The sequence below is a fragment of the Pocillopora damicornis genome, chromosome 11, assembly GCF_964200805.1.
Source record: "Pocillopora damicornis chromosome 11, jaPocDami1.2, whole genome shotgun sequence".
Classification (NCBI taxonomy): Eukaryota; Metazoa; Cnidaria; class Anthozoa; order Scleractinia; family Pocilloporidae; genus Pocillopora; species Pocillopora damicornis.
Window position 1 is genome coordinate 8047787 of NC_142680.1, and position 23356 is coordinate 8071142.

Sequence of the window (23356 nt, forward strand, 5' to 3'; positions counted from 1 at the left end):
TTTTATACCTTTGAAGAAATCAATCAGATGACAGTGTGAGTAGAGGGGCTTCCAATGTTAAAACCCTTATAAATAGTTTTGGTGTCCCATCGCCCGACCGTCTTATCTCTCAGATGACGACCGTCTTATCACCCAGATGCAATATCTGATCAACAAAGCTGCAAAAGTATGACGGTGTATCAAACTATAAAACTAAATAAGATTGTCAAGATACGATTCAACTCGTTCAAGCTAACAAAATTCGTCAGCTGTACATGTACACAGCTGTTTTGAGAAAGGTTGGCGGAAAATAGGACAAAAGTGCACGTGACAATCTTGAAAGATAATCTGGGTATCTGGTAATCAGTGAATTTTAAGAAATTAAATAAATAGATAAACTCGTCAAGATTATGATGCCTCTTCCTTACAGTGACGTTTTCTCACTTTTCCCTGAAATCCTGAGGGCAAAGAACCGTGATCTGAAAACTTCCCACGATACTTATTGGGGTTGTCACATGCACTTTTTTTTTCCGACAACCTTTATGGAAACAGCTGTGTACGTATTCACCAAATATGGATTCACTGTATAGACTGTGGCTTACTGGTTTTATTTTTTGGGTTGTTATGGTTTTTCTCCTATACATCATTTTTTTTTATTTATATGTCTGGAAACATTTTGAATATGTTACTTACTTACTTATATGTTACATGGTAAGAATATTTTAATAAACACAATATTCTACGCTTTTTACAGTCCGGGCCATAGACAGTTTTGTTTATACTATGGCCTCATGAAACATACCGTAACGGTCCAAGTTTTAAAAACTTAGGCCAGCCCCATGTTTTAGCCCCGCATTTTTGTCTCTGATATTTATGTTCCTTTGTCCCTTCGGGCCCAGTTCACTTGAAATAGTAACGAAAGAGTTTCTTGTCAACGTGTGCTACTCTTCTAAAGAAAGAGGTGCTAATTACAACCCTACATCTCTACAACTACTGCTTTCCGCTATATTTGACAATTTTAATCATTCAAAAGAGCATATGGCAGTTTGCGGCCTCTCCTTGCATCTAGGCAGTTCGGAAAGCCGCAAAACACTAGAACAAAAATTTATCTTCCAAATCAGCACCCTTAATCTCTACGGAATCAACGAGCGCTTTTCATTCAACTAATTTATTCCTGTTTTCTTGTCACCATATTCCCAACAATAGTGTAGCTCCACTTTCCGCATATAAACCCACACACAACCCACAATTCCTCCAATCGCTCTGACGAAGGGCTAACGCTCGAAACGTCAGCATTTTTACCCTTTACGGTGGCTAATTGTTTTCAACTCAGTTGTTACTACTAAATTACCTGCTATAATCTCCCACAGACGCAGCACCACAGTTTCTTTAGAAACTTACCCCCTTTATCCATTTGTCTGAATCTTTATTAAGTACACAGACTTATTATTTCAATATTTTTATTGAGAAGTGTGAAACACAACGAGCCACTGGGTGATTAAGCCAAGTCGTTAAAGACCTTTGTTCTTGCAGTGAGAGACAATCATATTTCACCGAGTGGATGAGCACGTTTGACTGGTTAGGCCTACTTTTGATCCTGTATATAATACCTTTCCAATACATTGGTAGTAAAGCACAGTGGATATTTGCATCTTTGGCTGTCTTGTTAAACTTCCTTAAGATATTTAAGTTTTCTTGCGTGACAAGGTAATTTACCTCACAACCAAGCTCAAGATTTGTACTGTATGGGACATTTTTAAATTCGCTTTTTTTCGTCAGTCCTTTTTCTAGAGCAGTGTGGAAGGAAAACTAGTGATGAAAATATTCCCGTATAACCCTGTGCTACTCTGAAACAAAACCTTAGTTCTAAATCTATTTTCTTCGCCAAGCTTCTTTTATCCAATAACTGTATACTTCATTAGGTATGGGGTTATAGGGAAATCTTGCCGTTGTTATTTGCAATTCGCTTAACTTTGGCTTGCAGAACTCGAATGAATCTACCTAAATAAGTTATTTTATTGATCTGTGTTTATGATTTTCGAGGTTCTTTGTATAGATCGGAAATCAGCAAAAAAATGCATGTAACATTGTTTCTTATCCAACAAAGCCCTTCATCTTTTCCAGGACTACAGATTATACACAAAAAGTCGTGGCAAGGATTATTCAGGAGGACTTGACGGGGTTCCTTGCAGTTTTTATTGTGATCTTTCTTCCCTTTTGTTGCGCCTTGTTTTTATCATTACGTCACGGTTCTAATCAATACCATTAATTTAGGTACGTCTGAATTTTTCAGATCGTTGCACATCTCCTTCCCACTGAACTGATCCTCTTCAGAATTATTATGTAACTCATTGATGCTTAAGGAGGGCTCAAAACGATTACCTTAATTTTTATGATCTAGTTAAAAAAATAGCAATGAAATGATTACATGTGCAATTTGTTCAGCGATGATTTGGTATGGATTTTTCCACCAACTGAGTGGTACGAGTTACTTAGATGCTTACGGTTGCAATGATTTTTACCGACGATGCAAATTTGTAAGAGTAGTTATCTTTGCATCTTCTCACATTTAGTGGCTTGGGAGATGTTTTGTAGACCGGGTTTCGGGCGTTGTTCGAACAAAGACCAATTGTAGAGGACTACTCAAGCTTCAAGTAAGGTTATGATTGGTACCTCTCTACAGAAGTTGTGACAGAGTTAAATTCTGTGCTAAGCGAAATAGTCGAGCGCGTATTTACGTCTTGTCGCGTAGCTGTTGCGCTGCGCAGTGGTAAATGTTTGGCTTTGAACGTAATGAAATAAAATAAAAACAAAAAAATAAAAAATAAACAAAACTTTTCCAACTTTTGTTTATTCTTAACACTGTTACTGCTAGCGTACATGGGGACCGTGATTGTGATTCTCCTCAACATAGTACTTTTAATTAAATATAAACAAAAATCTCTGTACAGGGTAAATATTCATTTGTGTATAAATTATTGCGTGACTAGCTTATGGTGGAAATAGGGGAGAGGATAACAAAACGCAAAACCTGGGCTCCTATCAAAAGTAATACCCAGGCGTTATACAGTAATCGAAACAGCTCATAAAATTATTATAAATAAGATAAGAAGGTAATTTAGTGTTAACAACTGGGTTGAAAACGTAAATTAGCCACCGTAAAGAGTAAAAAAGCTGACGTTTCGAGCGTTAGCCCTTCGTCATCGCTCTGACGAAGGGCTAACGCTCGAAACGTCAGCTTTTTTACTCTTTACGGTGGCTAATTTACGTTTTCAACCCAGTTGTTAACACTAAATTACCTTCTATACTCTCCCACCGACGCAGCACCACAGTTTCTTTAGAAACTTACCCCTTCATAAATAAGATAAGATTGTCATGTTAGATTTTGTTTACAAATTGTAGTGATTTATGCCAGTAAACGGTGGCGACAAGTAGGCACACCATGTATATTTCATAGTCGCTAGCGAGTAAATTTTGCCGGACTTTGAGTTCGTCTCAAGATAGAACAACACAAATACACTTTTACAGTAACTTTTTAACCATCTTTTTGTCTTTTAAAAGCTCGAAGCTCATTAGATTCTGTCATATCGATCCGTGTAAAACTATCTTTGTTTTGATGCTACTATTCGACATAGGAAAACTTGTATGTCGGACAAAAATATTCACCAAAAAATAAATATTACTTTACCAGCTTCAATAATGACAGGGGATTACGTTTAGATAATAAAACGAAGGATTTTGTTGACAGAAATACCGGAGGTCAAGTATGTTTGTTACACGAGGATACACAACTCGGGTAATATTCACGGTGAAAATTTGCATATTTAAGCGGTCGAACGAAAAAATTATTTCTCGAAAACTAAACTATATTTTCACAAAAAAACTGCACCACAATTATTAAGACATATTGAGTTACAAAATATGAAGTAGGGGTGAAAGCAAATTTTGGGTGACTTGCCGCTGTTTGTCTGATACTTGTTAACATTAGCTCTTAAGTGCGAATTAGTTTAAAGAACCGGTTTATTCACATGGCAAATTTAAGCCATCGGAGATTTCATATTTTGAGCTCATGATAAGGAAAACTCCAATCGTTACAACGATTCTAATGATATGGAGCTATCTATCAGGTTTTCATCACTTGTGAGGAGATCAGTTATGTTGTCTTCACTCACCATACAGTGGTATCAGTGCAAAAGCGTTTGAAGTCTTTTTTCTCCTTATCCGATGATATATTGGTTTACTCTCTGCTTACAGCAATTTCAGTCCCTAGCTTTATAAGGATCAATTAAGTCTAACCCGAACAGAAATTAACCCTACGAACAACATAGTGCTTGTCTGATTGTCTTCTTTACTGCTTGTCTTACTTCGCTAATCTTCCAGCAGTAAATGAACGGGTTCAAAGTTGAGTTAAAGGATACAAAAGCCACCGTTAGTGCGGCCACACTGACTGATGAATGTATTAGGGGTATTTTACTAAAAGTGATCAAAATTGCCAGTATGCAATAAGGTAGATAACAGACGAATAAAGCTAACTGCACCCACAGCGCATTGTACACTGCTTTTCTGTAACGTGCGATGTTCATTACATTTGGTTGGCTCGGGTGTTGCTGAGCATGATCTTGTATTTGAGTGTGATGAAGACGAAGAGCTCTAAAAATCTTTGTGTAAGATGCGAATGAGATCATCAAGCAAGACACTGCAACTACGAAGCTGGACCAAAATGTTATGTGGTCATTTAAGCTTTGGCATAAACTAAAGATGCCGGATGCAATCCAAAAGGTAACTGATATGACATGAATGCGCTTTACAGTTACAATTTGTCTGTACCTCAACCCCAACAACAGGGCGAGAAGTCTGTCCACGCTTATGGCCGTCATCGTCAACAAAGATACTGAACATAACGCATAGCCTGATATGAAAACTACGTTGTGTGTCCATCGACAACGACCCCAGTCTTCGTGGATATAGGACATAAAATGGATGACAGCCAAAGGATGAACGACGAGGCCGACTAACAGATCTGTTGTTGCAAGGCAACGATAAAGGACTTTGGACGGCGGATGAAGGGAGGATTCCTTGGAAAGGGCAACAAGGATAAGAGAATTGCCAAGAGTTGCTGTTAGGGAAAGCAGAATATGGATTGTCGAGAAATAATATGCATACGGTTGTATATCACTTGCCCGGGAACATGCTAGTTCTGGAATGGTTTTGGTTTGTGTTCCACCCTCTGTTATTTGAGTTGCCGTCATCTTCTCGCCGCTAATCTGAAGCAGTCCTTTCCTTTTCCCAACAGATCATCTACTACAGCAACGAGAAAAGTCTTATCGTAACAGCACTCACCCGGCCGTTAATAAGCAAAACAAACTTCCCCTCTGTATTTCAGACTAACCACCTTTTCGATAGCGTTCACGAACTAAAAATGAGCAAAAGAACCGGCTGTTGTGTCACAGTCAATTTTGTTTTCGTGGGCTTCCGTTGCATTTATTATCACCCAAGAGAGGAAACACCTGTTCAGCAGTAAGCAATTTTTAAGACATTTGCTCTAAATTTATGACTTAAAAGGTTGCAGAATAGTTCCAATATATCCAATACATTTTATTGAAACCCACTCAAAGCCATTAAGACTGACGCGTAATTTAAATGGCTAAGGGTGAGTTACTGAACGCCGAATTATTAAATCTCTAGACTCTCTGCCAGAGCATTTTCTTTGCAACTTTTTTTCGGGAATGATTCATGCTAATGACGGCCTACTTATTAGAGAACAACATCGTAGACCACGGTCAGCTGTTAATCTTGGTCGGTGTGATTTAACTTAAGTGCGAATTAGGGCTAGGAGTTAATTTACAACTCAAACATAAAAACATCCGTGGTTTTATTATTTGACAAAAGGAAGTGAAACTCTCTTTACTCTCGTTTTGAGTAATGAAAAGGGTTTTTTTGTTTCTAATGCCATTTCATCATATGTTAGGTGATTCGGTGTTGACAGTTTTCTCACAAGTTAGGAAATTATGAATATTAAAGTGTGTTCCTTTTTGTAAAGTTGTTTGAGACGGCTAATGAAAAAAAATAAATTAAAATGTGTGTTTTAGATTATGCATGGATAACATTTTAAATTGCACTGACGAGAAGAGCTCGAGCTTGCAAATGCAAATGCACGAGTACCAGAAGCTAAAAATGGGTGCGCAAGGATCAGGTACCTTGGATCTCAACTGAAATTCAACACGAAATTGTCCGGCGCAATCGGCTGTTTAAACGCTACAGGAAGAACCGAACTAACAATCTCTGGGTTGCCTATAAGCAACAGGGTATCAAAATCACTTCGCTAAAGAGAAAGGGCATCAAGGAATTTTGTAAAATGCAACATCTAATGCGAAACACCTTGGGGAGTTCTGGAAAACAATGAAGCCATTACTCCCTAACTCGTCCCTGTTTAAACAGAACAGCGTGACATTAGTAGAGGGCGGTAAAGTCCTGACGGAGCCCAGTGAAGTGGTAGTGTCCAACAACTACTTCGCGTGGGTTATTGCACTTGAAACCCACCGCGGCAGCGTGGAAAATTTTAGTGATCACCCGAGTGTTCGAGGGATTACGTCAATACAGGTGTTCGAACACCCATTTACCTTTGAACCAGTAAGCTCCGCTTATGTGAAAGAGATTCTGGAAAATTTAAATCCACGAAAGGCGGTTGGCGCCTATGGCATTTCACCGCTTTTTTTGAGGCTCTCGGCACCAGTCATGGCCGAGGAGATTACACATTTGATAAACGTTTTAAAACTTTTCTCTTCTTGGCCAAACGAATGTAAGTGCAGCAATTTGACACCCGTGTTCAAAAAGGATGAGAACACGCGAAAAGAGAACTATCGCCCTTTGTCGGCCTTTCGGCTTTGTCAAAGGTCTATGAGAAAGTTATGTACGATCAGCTTTATAACACTTTCTGTCGCCACTTGTCACAAAACCTCTCTGGATTTCTAAAGAACCATTCGTGTTGCACCGCTCTTCTGAAAGTGACCAAGGATTGGAGAAGGAGCCCTGACAACAGAGAGTCAGCCATGGCCGTGGCCGTTGATTTATCAAAGGCTTTTGACTCTATTAATCACAATTTTCTGTTGGAAAAGTTAAAAGCCTATGGTTTCTGTGAATCTGCCTCGAGTTTGATGTCATCTTATCTACTGGGTCGTAAACAGAGGGATTGTTTGCACGGTGTGTGCTCAGTTTTATGCTGATGACACGATCTGTATGTATCAGATGCCTCGCCCACTGCCCTGCAATTTGCAGTGAACCAGGGTCTCAGCCGCCTGTCGGAATGGTTCGATGCAACTATTTGTTAATAAACAATGCTAAGACGCAAGCCATTCCGATCGGTCCTTGCAAGTACGATTTTGACTTCACTTTGAAAGATTCTGGCGTTACTACACTTCCCTGTATTAGAATCTTGGGCATGGAACTTGATATAGCATGTTTTAAACTTTAAAGAGCATATTTCTAGTTAGCTAAAAAAGGCGTATGCGAAGACCGGCGCTCTTAGGAGAATTAAGCGTTTTGTACTTATGGACGTTATGCTAGCGTTATGCAAGTCTTTATTTTACCACATCTAGAATACTGTTGTCCCCTCCTGTTAGGGGTGGGGAAAGTTCAGGTCAATAAAATTGAAGACGTCAATCATTACATTACCAAGACCTCTTAAATATATGTAAGTTGGATTACTCAGAGTGCAGGAAAAAGAAGCAATCTCTGATTCTATTGTTTAAATGCATTAGGAATATAGGGCCGAAATACAATAGAGACTTTTTACGCATAAGAGAAACGTCTCACAATTTAAGAGGAAATGGTGTGAATCTTTGCGTTCCCAAATCTAATCTTAATTTTATGAGAAACTCCTTTACTTACAAGAGTGCTCAACTATGGAATAAACTTCCAGAGGATGTCAAGTTGGCCGATGATGTTGATGTTTTTAAGTCTAAGCTAAGATTGATTCAGCTGTAATCTTTACATTTTTAATTTTTGTGTGTGTAATTTTTATAACATTTTATATTTGTGTGTACATAGATTATAGATTATGGATTTACATTTCTTTTTCTTTTTCTTTTAATGCTAGATCGTATTTTGAACGAGCACTTGTACTCTTAAACGATAACGTGGTGAAATAAATAATTGATATTGATCCAGTACGCTACAATCACAGGTAAACGATTTTCATGAACGGGAGAGCAAAATGGGTCGATTTTGTCTGAAGAAGGAGTCACAGTTTGAAGGTATACGCTGTGCCCCCTAGCTCAAGTAATGTCTTTCAAAAGTGATTCAGAGCGAGAAAGCACAAGACGACAAAGAGTGAAGCTATCGGTAAAGACTTTAAGGTTAGTCATTTTTACAGGCAGCTTTGAAACCCTTAAATATTGTTATGGCTTGCAGTACTTATCTCGTACTGCATATGGTGTTTGATATTCGGAGGTTTCGAGATGTGAGGGGTAAAAACTTTTGCTACCAGGGAAGCTGTCTGACTTCTCTATGACGGAAAGAAAATGCATGGGCCGGGGAAGGATATCAGGCTAACTTTTCAAACACGACTGTGTGAAAATAAAAGAAAATTTAAATTGGCATATCTATTTCTGGGAGCTTCATCTGGCATATCCATGACTGTTAGAATTAGAAATATATTTATGGCCGCATGTCCAGAGAGACGCTGTATTCAAGGCACGAATGAGTCAAATTGTGCACCTTAGTTAAGATCCAAGATTCCGAGAGCCATACCCTGGTTGGCGGCATGCACTTATATGTTGAGTTCACCTGAGAGTGTGCCTTTGTACCCCCCTCCCCTTCGAGCACGAGGTAACTTCGAAACTCAGGATGGTCAAAACAAATTAACAATTGGTTCATGCGTCAGCGTGCGTTCATCGAGATATGAAGCACGCGGGAAGTTTGGAGAGCATGAAAGAAGAAATTTGTTTTTCTAGAGGGATTTGTTTGCTGACGTCATGAGTGTGCACAATAGGAATATGAAGCACGCTCGCGTAATTGAATTTGATTAGACGAATTTACTAGCTATGTTATAAATGCAATTGACCTCATACATTTATCACAACCAAAGCCTACCTACATAGGCATACCTTGAATATTCAATCAATACGAATATGCCAACATGCGCGTTACAAACTTACGGTAAAAAGTACATATTTTACAGTGTATAATAGACAAACCTAGTTCGCCATGTAAGATAAAAGCAATGACATGACGAATACAAATAAATATAGGTTATAAAATGATTCCGGATGCAATTTGGTTTAAATAGACACGAGTGTCTTAACTTTGCATTCGTGTTGCATAAAAAATACACTCGTTTTCACCCAATCAGACGCGCGTATTGTTTTTTTTTTTGTCATGTACATGATTAGACGTAAATATGCCACAATGCCTTTTTTTCAAACTACGGTAAAAGGCGCACATGTATAATAGTTAGATACAATCAAGGTTCACAATGAATGATAAAAGCTAGTAAACGATAAATAAAAATAAATAAGATGATTTTAACCTTGATATCAATGAAGATGATTATAGCATATAAAAGTTAAAAAAAACGATGAAACTGTACCAATGGCGGCCGTGGCTTGACAAATGACCACAACATTAAAGGAAAAAAAGTTATTGGAAAGATTTTCAAATTCTATCTTCAAAGCTAGGTCAATTGTATCTTGATAGAAAATTAATGGAGAACTAAGCACCCCTGTCGTTAAGTTATAATCACAAAAGAGCGCCTTGAAGACACTACAATTTACGATAACAGTTAACAGAGGTCCACCTCTAACTAACAATTCAGTTATGACTGACTGAAACTCACTATAAATGTCAAAATGTCTTCACTGAAGTTTTCTCTCAAACTTCCATTCGTATGCTCCCTTGCAAAGCGAGGGTTCACTATTCAGACAAATTTGGTCGCCCAGCACTCAGCAATTTTTTCCAGACATCAGTTCGGCTTTCAGCCTATTAAATCTTTCCTTTACAAAGTCATAAAATTCATATTCTAATTCCATATGTTTCTTCATTATCTCTTGCACCTCCGGAGAAGGTCCCCTCTTGTTCGCGGTTCTGGTAGATGTCATCCTGGAATTGAGATTATCGTCTGAAAAAAGATAAAAATTAATATAGGAAACTATAAAAAGGAAACCAGTAGAAACGGAAATATCACAAGTGCAATGAGAACTCAACGTTAAAACAAGCAATCTGCTTAAGCCACGGGAAGACACGGGTGAACAAGTTACGAATGGTTTTAGTTGTGAATAAAGATGACGCGAGTTGTCTTGAAAATAGATAAATTGAACAAGAATTGACACAAAATATTAAAAGAAGACAATTTATGAGAGATCACGCTGAAGACTCATACTCCGCTGTTTTTCTCTTTCGCTTGAGAAAGTAATAGAACAATTAGTATCATGCATCTCCTTGTCTTTCTTTATTTTGTTTTGATATGCACTAACCTGGAGTCTTATAGGTGTCTAGTACGCCCGTGAAAAATTCTGGTAAAAGTTTTTCAAGGACAAATAGAAAATCTTCCAACTGCTCCGTAACACCAACAACCAAATAATTTTCCATGACGTTTTTCTTGGCCTGTTCAAGCGCTTGACTTGTTGGTTTCCTGGACAGGGATGAAAAGGAAGGAGATAAAATTGAAAACAGGAAGGATTTGATGAAAGGTGAGTGTGACCGAGTGGTTAGGGCGTGGGCTTGTAATCTGGTGGTCCCAGGTTCAAACCCTCCATGTTGCACCCCGCTACTTACTGGATTTGTTCTTGGTTGTCCCGAGTTATCTCCTTAGCTACGCTCTGTAGACAACCAACTGGCTTGTCTCTTAGGATTTACTTAACACTACGTTTATTCACAACGTTTCAATTTAAACTGAAAAAAACCAGTTGGGGAAGTAATAATAATTATAAACTAATTCAACAGTTACTACACTTAAGCTATATGAACTGATTGGGAACAAAATGAAGGATACACATAAAGAGTACTATACAAGCCTTACACTCAAAATACGAAAAAATCTATACATACATATAAAAAAATAAAAAATAAAATAAAAATAAATGAATAAGTAAATAAAAATTTAAGAACTGCGTAACGTGAATTCCGATAAAAACCTGCTGATAATGCCTGTCAGAATGAAGTTTACAGCGCCATGACTAGATTCATTGACAATTACGAAATTGGATGATAAAGCAGAGGTTAATAATTATTGACGATAAAACGGAGTTTTTATTCATAGGAACGAGAGAGCAACTTACTAAGATTGATACTTCGCGTATTATTACTATTGGTGAACGCGACATTGATCCAGGTCTGTGTGCTAGAAATCTCGGCGTGTGGTTTGATAGTCAGTTAAACATATCAACACATGTTACTGGACTTTGTAATGTAGCCTTTTATCATTTACATAACATTAGGTGAATTAATAAGTATTTATCTCGTAATTCTTTGGTGACACTTATTCATGCATTTATTATTTTGTCGCTTAGACTGTGGTGTTTGTATGGTTACTTAAATTAAAGATCTTAAAATTACAACGTATTCAAAACGCAGCGGCGAGACTTTCTATGACCATTGGTAAGCATTTCCATTTTACACCAGCGCGTTATGATCTTCACTAGTTCCCAGTACGCGCTCGTATTCGTTTTAACATATCAGTCTTAGCTTTTAAGGAAATTCATGGATTGGTGCCACTGTATATTAGTGATTGAATAACGGCACCTTGTTACTGGAGCCGCTTAAGGAAAAAAAATTCTTTCAACTCTGGAGTAGTTTGCTCGCTGAATTGCGTGCTATCCCACCAGGGACAATTTTTAAACGCAATCTTTAGACCTACCTTTTCGGTCAGGTTTTTTTTAAACAAATTTAGACCAGAAATTTTATTGTCCTTATGACTATTATTTATTCTGATTTTTTTTATTTTATTGTCTCATGAACATTTTACATGGTATACTTAGATTGTTGTAGAATAGTTTTATAGGTGAATCATTGTAAAGCGCTACTGATCATTTCTGTGTAAATAACGCTATAGAAATACTCTAATTATCATTATTATTACTATTATTATTATTATTGTTATTATTATCATTATGATAACGGTTCTCACCTGCAGAAGGCTTCATTGCCACAAAAGTAAGGGATGATGTAAAACACTCTTTGCGGTTTGACGCAGTCATCCATTTCCTTTTTGACGCATTCATCAAAGGTCTAAGGAGACGAGTAAGCAGGAAAAATTAAAAGTTACTTTTAAGAGAATTGAAGTTTAAGGAAGTTTTCAGTTGACCAGTTTGAGTTTATGTCGACACTTTTCTGCTGAGGAGCGAGAAGAGAGCTCCGAGGGAGGGTTGGGTGTAGAGGAAGAAAAAATGAAAGTCGGCTTGTGTGCCTAGAGACCCACCCTGCCGGAGTTTACCCCAGTTTCGGTGGAGTTTTGAAAATGATAAGGATTATTACAACTACCCCCTCAGTAGACGAGAAGCTGATCCATCGTACCTGCCAATCACTCAGAGTGGGGAGAGTTAGGGGAAGTTTGGTCTCCTTCACTTTCTTCTTTGAGATGTCACGCAACGTTTTCGTAAAATCATAGTGGACCTGATAGCACTGCGTGACATATTAAAGAGTGAAAGCGATAAAGAAGGTAGCTTTCACTACACAAACCATATTTTTCTGTTCCTCCGTGCCTTTGAAGCTCCAATTTCTTTCACCTTCTCTTTGATCCCCGAATCTTGTGTAGTAGTACGCAGAGACCATACGAGCCAGGGGATCCCGTATCAAGTTGATGTAAATGGGTTGCACGGCGCCAAATCTGGAGTAAAGAAAAGATAACTGCATTTTATTCAAGGCTAGTTTGCGAGCAGGCCCTTATTTTCAGTGCTGCAGGAATTGTGTCGGGGAGTTATTTGCCTGAAGTCTGGCACTAACAATAAGACCCCATGCAGACCTCTCACAGGTTAGCGTTTGTCAAGGCCTCAAACTTTCCCGCGGACGGAGAAAGGCTTGTGTCGATGCCTTAATATTGAGGGCCTTTTTGCGGGCTCTCTTAACCCTTTACACCCTAACATCAGTATTTATATTCTCCATACTGTTCTCTGTACATGTGATACGCTGCTGATAAGGAGAATTTGTGTAATAATCAAGAGTTTCTCTAATTGGTGATCATTTCTTTTATTCTCATGACATTAATGTGTGATTCAGTGGTGATATTGTAAGGAGAAACTAGATGTTAGTTATTCTTAGGGATCAAAGGGTTAACGCTAGATCCCACGTATCTAATACTTAATTCTCCCCTTTGACTTTTACATACTTCCCGGTATATTAGGTTAAATAGAATTAAGCGAGTTATCAACGTCTCAATCTATTGCTGTTACGTTTTTCCCAGTCAAAAATTATATCGCAAACATAAAAGATAAATGTTAATCACTCCTCGTAGTAAAGCAGTGATTTTTTCGGCTATTTCACTATTAAGTTTCAACCGATAAACTCGTTTGCTAGTTGTTGGTGAACTCCACCGTTTATCCTAAAGTCGCGATTTTATCTCTTCGGCTGCTCGCTCGGAGGGTGAATAGCTGTAGCCGATCACTTCCGAGCTTCCGTATGTTACACAGGTTTAAGGTACTTGTGTTTTAACTGTTATTGTAGAGACGAATTAAAATTATAAACGTAAAGCTAAAATATTAGTTGGATTTTATTTCATCTGAAAGCTTTGGCTCTCTTTTAATCCTTTATCTTCTGAGAGTAACTGATATTTAGTTTCCTCTAACAGTATAACTACTGGATCAAACACAAAAGCCATGAAAATTGAGGAAATGACCGACAACTTGTGAAACTTTTGATTGTTAAACAAATTCTCCTTGTTAGCACCCCTTAAAAAATGCATAGAGAACAGTGTGGAGAATATGCAGACCGCCAGGTTAGGGTTGAAAGGATAACCATGCCGGTGAATTTGTAGCAAAGGAGTTGTTACCTCTTAAAGTCGACGAAACGTATGTGGTGATGATAGATGAATGGTGGCTGGAACTGATCTATGAGATCCACAAGTTCAACCTGTAAAGGTAACAACAGGAGAGAAAAACAATTAAGAGATAGATAAATAGAGAAAGAGAGAAAGAAAGAAAGAAAGAAATAAAGAAAGAAAATAAATGGAAAGAAAGAATAAAAGAAAATTAGGACATGTCAGCTGCGTTAATCGCCAAAACGCATGCATGGGAAAGTGTGAAGCCTTGGGCAACGCAAGCCAGCCAAGATCTTGAAATGGTCTGGCATCTTATTTTTAATGCCAGGCCCCCGGTAATCAATCCTCTCCTAGACTGCAGCATCAATGTTGTTTTTGGAGGCAGGGAAACGGACATCTGGGGGGGTCACATTGTGTGGGAACAGAGGGAGAATAAGTCGTTACCAACAGAATATCAAGACAGGGGGGTTACTTTAAAACATTGACTGGGAAATCATAACAACACAACAATACCTCAGGGGGGATTAGATAAATTTATTGTGACATGGCAAAAGTCCTCAGTCCTCCCCCTCCCCTCATCCGCGATAAATGATGATCGTTCCCTTAATAGCGGTTACCTGTTCGCGAAGAGTGACTTCTCCGTTACTATTCTGGGTTGAACCAATCACTTTATACCCCAGTTTTTTTGTCAGTGTGGCCATGAGATGTATCATAGTGCGGCTTCCACATTTTCCCACTCTATTGTAGACAATTATTTTCTGTGGAAATAGGATAATACACATAATAAAGATTAATAGTACCGGAGAGCCATAAAAGAAAAAAAAAAGGATGAGAACAAACCTAATGATTATTAAAGAAACAACAAGGGGGTAAACAAGCAAATTTTTTAGCGAACTATTTAAGCAATGAACTGCACTCTTTATCGGTTTACTGCTGTCATAAACCATACAGGAAGCTGGGAGGAAAGGAAAAAAGGTTGTAAATCCTGAGCTGAGACTAGCCGATTGTTCCTCTGAGATCCTACAAGGGTTGTTACACTGGTATATTGATGGAGAGAGTGGTCTATTGCTTTTGTAAAAGAAATTTAGAAAAGGCGGTTTGTTTTAATGTTTTCTGGGTTGCCTGATGCAAAAAGAAAAACATAGGTTTTGGACCAATCAGGGCGCTGGCCGCATCCTTGTTATTTTATAAGGATCAAAGATCATGTGAGATATAACCTAAATGTTCTTGAATGATTTGTTTTCAAGCATTATCAGATGGGGCTTTTTGTTTTTATTATAACATCAGATGGCCAGTACTAGCAGATTCAGACATGCACGATCATTAGTTTGGACAGTGAACTCTCAGGCTTGCGTCTAAGGGGGTCAACCCAATAAAATCTGAAGAGTGATTAGCATCTAGCATCAGGCACCATTAAAGACACGAGAATAAAGAAAATGATCACTGACAAGATTAAGCTGTTGGTTCTTCAGCGCCATAGGAAAAGTATGGAGAACAGCATTGACAATAAACGAACTGAGTTGAGGGTATAAAGGATTAAAGAATTGAAATAAATTGGTTTTTAAAATTTTTTAATGTGAGCGCTAAGGATATTTGATAGGCAAAATAGTGATATGGAATAATTTTACGGCACTTACCCCTTTTCGCATTGATTTCAAGGTTGAAAAAACTAGAAAAGAAAACGTAGTTATTGGTCAAAACAGATGCAGGTAATTATTAATGTCGCAATACGCGCATGTGCTGTGGCCGACCAATATTTCGCTTTGGCCTTTTTTTTTCTATTCTGAAGGCTTCTGGCCTTCTTTACAATTCCGTTCCCTCACCTTACCTTGAGCTTTACAAATTAAAACTCGTTAATAATTCGTTATGTTAGATATGAGTTTTCGACAACAATTCGGCCATCTTGTGTGGCCAAAATTTCTCCCGGTACAAACTTGTCGGGTTGCTGTTTGTTAAAGCGCTCTTTCAAAGAAAACTAAACTGGTTACCTGGAAATCGACCAAAATATCGATATAGACATAATTTCATATTTCTATACATTCATGAAAAACAAACTTCTCATGATGGCACTGCATGAACCAAAAAAATTCATGTAAATTTAGGCGCTTCTCTAAATGCTATGATTAACTTGCGTTTCTGCTTCGATAACTAATGAATAATTTTCGCTCTGTTTTGTGTTGAACTGTTATTTTCTGAACGCTTTAAAACCTCAGTTAACTTGAAGCCTCTCGATGTTATGGTGAACACACATTTGTCAAAAATTTTAATTTAAAATGCGAGCACTTTTACTTCAAAGTAGCCACATTCTGATCATTTTGTCCCATCGTTTTAAGGGGCTACGCATCACATTTCAAATCGCGAGCTTGAGAATATGCTTTGACGCGACACAGCAATCATTATGAATATGAAAGCGATCTTTGCAGTAATGAACACTACTTAAGCAGTAGTGAAAATGAAGCGTGAAAAAAAATTCAGACCTGTACGGGATTTGAACCCACGACCTCTGCGATACCGGTGCAGCACCTACTAAATGAGCTAACAAGCCAACTGGGAGCTGGTTATTATGTTGGTTCCAATCATTCCTCTCTTTCAACACTCACATAAACGGTCTTTTCAATCACTATCTCAACACAGCCTCTTCATTATCTATTGCATCAAATTTATAAGCAATTTTTTTTTCACTAAAAAGTTGTAGAAGAAACAAAGCACCACGTCGATCAACTACTAACTTCGAAACTCCTACTAAAAACTCTAGAATTCTGTTTTTAATGTCACGATTCCTTTTGGTCTTTTCAATAGCGAGCTAGCGAGTCACAAAGCCTCCTCAACACCATATCAATGAAGAATGAAGAACCTTTAAAATCTTATTTAAAGGAAAAATTGATATGCGTGCGTTCGTCCGAAAATATGAGGTGTTCGTTAAAACAAAACTAACCGTAAAACCAATCGACTGGAAAACAATTAAAGACCAAGACTTTATTGATGATTTTGTACGGTATTGTTTTAAAATTTAGATTACGCAAGTGCTTATTTCTACAGTGAAAGTGCATGAGCTGTATCGAGCTTTAGGTAATGTTGCAATTGATCACGACAATTAATTCTGAAATCCGATGACACAGGAAAAAAAGGCGGTCGAAAGAGGTTAGTTTAAGATTTCTGCACAGCCTATGCTTCATTATGCAAAAAATTCTTGGAGAAAGAAACAATGGCAAAAACAATAGATTATCTTTAAGAATATAAATGATTTGGTTCTAATTTCATCTCTCCACCGCAGTGCAAATATGTGAATTTTCATATATCTAAATTCTTCATTCACTTGGATGTTTATTTGTACCCAATTCATTGATCAGCTCCCAGTTGGCTTGTTAGCTCAATTGGTAGAGCGCTGCACCGGTATCGCAGAGGTCATGGGTTCAAATCCCGTACGGGCCTGAATTTTTTTCAGGTCCTATTTACAACTACTAGTTTCAGTAGTGTTCTTAGCTGCGAGGATCTTCTAATTTCATCTCTCCACCGCAGTGCAAATATGTGAATTTTCATATATCTAAATTCTTCATTGATTTGGTTTTAATTCAACTGAGTTGATAATGGCCATCGTAAAGAGTTTGTAAAGCTCACGTTTCGAGCGTTAGCCCTTCATTCGAGTAAGTGGTATGGGAATAGCATGGTGCTAAAGGAATCTTCCCGAATTCACTTTATTTCTAACTTTCTCATCCATTTTGGTTTCTTTGGTTCTGAGTTGTCCAGTAAAATGACAAAAGCTAATTCTGACTTATTTTCTACCATTGTTATTTGTTGAGGGAGCAAGATCCATGTAGAATCTCGTACCAATTATTATGCAAACATACGATTCATTATGCAAACAGTACTTGGATAAAATAAGACAATGGCGAAAACAATGAATCTACTTTGGGACAACGGCTTTATCCTCGAAAACATTTTAGTTTTATAGCTCAACTGGGTTTATGATGCAAATTGACCGCCTAGAAGAGTTTCTTCGTTCGAAACATCGGCTTTAGAAATTCTTTACGGTAACCAATTTACTTTGTCAATTAGGATGATAAAAGCAAAGTATCTTGTGATACCCCTCACCGACGCGCTATCACAATTTTTTTGAGGAACCTACTTCCCCCCCCCCCCCCCCTCTTATTCATCTGTAGTAGAAAAGCATGAGGATTGCAGGGGAATCTTTACTCCGGTCATTGCTTTACGTTTTTCTTCAACAGCGTGTATTTTTTCATGGAAAAGAAGTGAGATTAAGAGATAATTTCTTTTCAATAATTGCTAGAGCGTCTTAGTCTTTGAAATATGTGAGGTGGACGCCTATTGTGGGCAAAACATATTGAAATATTCGCCATCGGAAAACGGCCAACTTTGTGGGTGGCAAAAGCGCTAATGAACCCATACATTCTTTGTAATATTTCTATTTTTGACATCGTGCGGCATAGGTAACTGTTGATGGTTAAAGCTTAAAATGTTCTATTTTTTCAGGTTTCAGTATTTACATTTTTGTAGCTTGAAAGGATTATAAAGAGCCTATGCTAATGAGCGACAAATGCAAATAAAAATTCCCCTGTGCGAGAGCCTTTCCAAACCCAAAGTTTACATCACAGATTCGTGTACACCGGAATCTCTTTCTAAGAAAGTATGGACTGTAAATGAGGATAGCAATCGCCGATTGACTTACCTTCCCAGGGGTGAATGTTGAAGTTGCTTCTCTTCTCCATATCTGTGAGTCCCTTGATCAGCGTGGTTTTGAAACGGTCATTACTCGTGAAATAAAGGGAAATTGTACATGTCGCTAAAATGGACGTCATGATGACCATCAATATCTGGGGAGCTTTGAATCTCCTTCTTGCCTGCATTGTGGTTCTGTCAATGACTCTGTCCAAATAAATAATCAATGTTATTTTTGTAGCTCAAAGGTAATGATGTGAAACGAACAGAATACAGAACGTTAGCTCATCGACGAACCCTTGATTTCAAGCTAATAGTAACACGATTGATTTAAGTGGCACAACAAGGTACATAAAAATGATAAACAACATTTTAGAAATAGCAAGGAAATTTCCTCTTGCCTACTTTGCGGTACTGTTAATCTCTGTCTCCGAATGATTCTTCGATGTCGAACGATGTTATTGAAGAAGATTAGAAGGATTAAAATAAGAGAAATATAGTTCATAACGGTGGCCCACAGGGGAAAAAATCACAATAGAACTCAGCAACAAATCATTAGGCACAGCACAAAAAGTTACGTGACATTTAGTATAACACAAGATTTCATTGAAACATGAAATTCTGATTGATGTTTGCGAGGATTGAAGAGTATGTTTAACAAAATACGGATGTTGATGATTCTAAAGAGGCAAGGTTCACTCATTTGAGCATCAATTTTCAACTATGTTGTAACACTTAGCCTAGTTATTCAATAATACCCCATTTCTTTCTATTTACTCTAGGGATTAGAGGCAGATCCCTTATAATAAAATTTGAATAAAAATTGCAGATACAGGTCTAATATGTACCATGCTTAACCCTTCAATATTTAGAATTGCTTTTCCAATATTTCATCTCGCAAACAGTTTATGAGAGTAAACAATTTTGTCAGCAGAGGATGTTCATCTATTTTACTAAAATGTGGATCATTGGATGACGCAATTCAAGAGGTTTCATTGGCTTAGCTATCATGATGAGTTATGAGCAATTATACCATGCTTTACAAATATGGTAAGTGTACGCGTCAAAAAATAAAGTTTACAAAGTAACCTACGGGCCTCGTTGGCTATCTATCATCCCATATCCATTGCGCGCTCGTGGAATAACTGTCTAATAACTCCTAAATCTCCGGTCTAAATTACCATTTAGCAGCAATTACCGAAGCACAGCGTTTTTTTTCCTTAACCGCTTTCGAAGGGAGGTTTCAATCATTTCAGAAAACATTTCATGGATGTTGTGGTTTTCGGCGATCGAGTATTCAATTTCCAGATCAACAAGGTTAAAAAAAGGTCTGTAAAACTGAAATGTAAGGCTGACGCCTCGTCACCCGAATATATATTTATCCAAGCGCCTCGTATGCGCAAGATTTGTTTAAACCTTGACTGAGACCTTATGCTCGTAGTCTTGATTTTCAACCGATTCTTCATCCATCAGTAAATTTTCTGGTCTCAGGTCTTAGCTTTCGGTTAAATTCACGTTATTTCTCAGCAGACTGCCAAAATTTTGACCAATTCTTAATTATCAGTTGAGCCCCATGCTGTAAATTCGAACTGAACACGTGAATATCTTATACGCTGGCGTACTTGCAAAAACGTTATCAGGAGTGAAAAGAAGAAGTGGCAAGAGTGAGTGATTGAGTGATGGATGCAAGGAGTGAATTTTGAGTCATACGAACAACTTAGAAATGTGCTTTCAGCTATTTTTCCAAACAAATTAATATAATTGAGTACTGACAACGTTTGCATATGTAAGGCCGTTACGAATGATGGGAATGTTCACGGACGGACTCACGGGCTCGATGAAAAGGAGTCTACATTGCCATGAGCACCGTAGACTCAAAAATAAAATTGAACTAAATGGAGCTCTGACCTGGGTTGATTCAGAGGCCCAGATGACTACGGCCCACTAAATTGACCAATAATTTACGAGAGCATTATCCTGCTGAAGGGGGCTACTGGATCGTTTTTGATGTTTATATTAAAATTTCCTACGTGAGATGTTCTCGAGGACTTTTCACAGTAAAAAGAGGCTTAAATATCGCAGAATTGCTTGTTTGTTGACGTATGTTATTATCGTTTGATAAAGAAAGTAAGACACGCCTACAAATCATGGGAAAAAACAGATGATTATGCTTCTTGATGCTACAAAAACTGCCACATGAAGTGATAAGCTTGTATTGTACAACATTCATCAAGTTTTAAAATGCAGGTTATATCTTTTGATGCATCCCTCCAACGGAGATGAAATCTGGCTGATTCAACACTTCCGTTCTCAACAATTTTCCGTTAAACATCCTGCTTGAATGGTTATATTATGATATTATGACCTAGCGCGAATCACTTTGTCTAGAATTCTTCTTAAAATATATTATGGTATGTGACCGTATATTCATTTCAACTCTTTTGTTATTTTGTATTAAGAGATTTTCACTTTCTTCAATTTTCTCCTCGAACGATTTACGTCATGGCTTGGTCTTTCCATTTTAAGTTCTCAAGATCTCTCGCAAACAATTTTTTTATTTTCATCGGAGAGAGGAAATTAAAGGGTTTTCGCAGCGCTATAAATTAACATGTCACATAGGTCTCCATATTCGCCTTTTTTTTTTAACCAATTCATGCAAAGGTAAATGAAAAAAAAAACATGAAAAAAATGCCTTCAATTAACTCATTTCAAGCAGCAGACTGTTTGTCTACCCACTTTGAATGGATAAGTACTACTGAGGAAGTATTTATGTGATAGAGTTTAAGAAAGAAAGGTAGAATTGATATCCTCGCCGAAGAAGTATATATCTTAATCCAATCACAGGTATCTTACAAGAAAACGAAAACGATCACAGAATGACAAGGACAACAAATTTGACGGGAAGTGGAGCACAAACGATTATATTTGAAGAACCGCGATATTTCTCCTTTTTGGTAAATGATTACAACAACAATCAATTTATCTCCCAGCAGTTAACATTCTCTTCTCCATCACAGCATCTCTTGGGAATACTCTTATCCTTGTTGCCCTTCACAAGGAATCTTCCCTTCCTCAACCTTCCAAACTCTTTTCGCGGCGTTGTCCGGCAACAACTGATATGTTGGTTGCTCTTGTTACCCAGCCTCTTCATGCTACTCATTGGATGTGTGTTGTTTACAGACACTAGAGAATTTGTCGATACGTTTTAGACACAGCACTAAGTACAAGCTGTACTTTATGCGGAGTATCTTTATTGACGTTGACGGCAATGATCGTGGACAGACTTCTTGCCCTGTTGTTTGGGCTGAGATGCAGACAGACAAGATGTAACTTAAAACGCACGTACGTCATTGTAGCTCTGTCTTGGATTTTATCTGGTGTCAGTTTCTTATTACACAGTTTAGATCACCGTATAACCTCATGATATAGCCGTATAGGTGTTCCATCTTGCCTAGTAATCTAAATCGCTTTGTATACGAAAATTTTCCAAGCTCTTCGTCATCGTCACGCCCAAGTACAGGATTATGTTAAAAAACATCCGAGCCAAATAAATACACTGAAAATTACTCGATAAATGAAGGCAGTGTGCTGCTGATATATTTAGCGTTAATCGTTCTTTATTTACCATTCGGTGAAGAGGAACTGATTGTGATCAGAAACAGTAAAACATATTCATTAAATTTAGTGGTCGTGAGGGGAGTGGTAAGTACCTTAGTTTACTTTAACTCGACGTTAAATCCGTTTCTTTACGGCTAGAAGGTTAGTGAAATAAGACAGACAGTAAAGCAGACAGTCACACAAGCACTTTGCTGTCCTTAAGGTTAGATTATCCAATCGTAAATGAATCAATGTTTATAATTGTATGTGGCGATACACGCCTTAATATTGAATATCAGTTATTATTAAGTTATTATTAATTTATTGTTAATATTATTCATATTAAGTTTTATTAAAATAATAATATTATCAATAATAATAACATCTAAGGTGAATAAGTAAAAGCCTAGCGAAACATCAACTTTCGAGATGTATTGGCATGGCGTTAGGTAATTCACTTGATTTCCTGACGCTCATGGAATTTTTAGGCATTTTATTCCTGATGAAATCCTATAAATATTAAGCAGAATTTACTCGACTTACCCAACGGCAAGAGAAGGAGAAGGTACGTAATTATTGTTACTTCTTTTAGTATTCCCTGTAAATTAAGTAAAGGGTGCAAAGTTGAGTGATAAGCATTACCCTAATCAACTACGCATTAATTTAAAAATGGCTCAACTAATATAAGTTATGATACAGCTTAAACAAGTTTTCGCTCGTATTTATGAAATAGTAAATTTTAGAGAGCATACTTATACTTCTTTTAATTTTCCTTTTCCGTTTAGCACTGAATGAACTTTCATCTACATTTTTAATTTATAACGTAAACAACGATACTCTCACAGAAGTATCTACGTTTGGCTTTTGATGTTTATATAGTCCAAACTAAACTTTACCAATCAGCGAAAGACACATTTGTGTTGTACAACATAGTTTAGTAGGACCGTGCCTTTTATTCGGGTTTTGTGTGCACTCAAAGGTGTGTTTGCTCTAAACGATGAGCGGCGCAAGTGAACAAAATCGCCCCACACCCATCGCAACACAAACCCTCCAGCTATGCAGCTGTCCTCTAATTTTCGAAAACATGTCGCTCTAAAGTTTGCGTGATCATCAGCCATTAAAAAACAAATTCTTAAT

General features: G+C 37.6%; 2 protein-coding genes across 3 annotated transcripts in view; both read right to left on the reverse strand.

Moving 5' to 3' along the window:
• Window positions 1-3340: 3340 nt before the first annotated feature.
• LOC113665046 (adenosine receptor A2a-like) lies at window positions 3341-5397 on the reverse strand. Its single transcript, XM_089188503.1, has one exon. It carries the CDS (start codon window positions 5226-5228, stop codon window positions 4293-4295), a length of 936 nt encoding a protein of 311 aa, XP_089044629.1. The 5' UTR covers window positions 5229-5397; the 3' UTR covers window positions 3341-4292.
• Window positions 5398-8983: 3586 nt separating this feature from the next.
• LOC113665049 (uronyl 2-sulfotransferase) overlaps window positions 8984-23356 on the reverse strand; it is a 28304-nt gene continuing 13931 nt past the window's right edge. The window contains exons 1-9 of one of the 2 annotated variants that reach the window (XM_089188502.1): window positions 19028-19155; window positions 18633-18829; window positions 15583-15614; window positions 14563-14703; window positions 13958-14037; window positions 12652-12799; window positions 12101-12201; window positions 10449-10606; window positions 8984-10093 (exon numbers count right to left, since the gene is read on the reverse strand). In XM_089188502.1, coding sequence (XP_089044628.1) covers window positions 9918-10093; window positions 10449-10606; window positions 12101-12201; window positions 12652-12799; window positions 13958-14037; window positions 14563-14703; window positions 15583-15614; window positions 18633-18810 — 1014 coding nt within the window. In that variant the 5' untranslated portion in view covers window positions 18811-18829; window positions 19028-19155 and the 3' untranslated portion in view covers window positions 8984-9917. Of the gene's footprint in view, window positions 10094-10448; window positions 10607-12100; window positions 12202-12651; window positions 12800-13957; window positions 14038-14562; window positions 14704-15582; window positions 15615-18632; window positions 18830-19027; window positions 19156-23356 lie in introns of those variants that run through there. The other variant, XM_089188501.1, reaches the window with a different exon arrangement.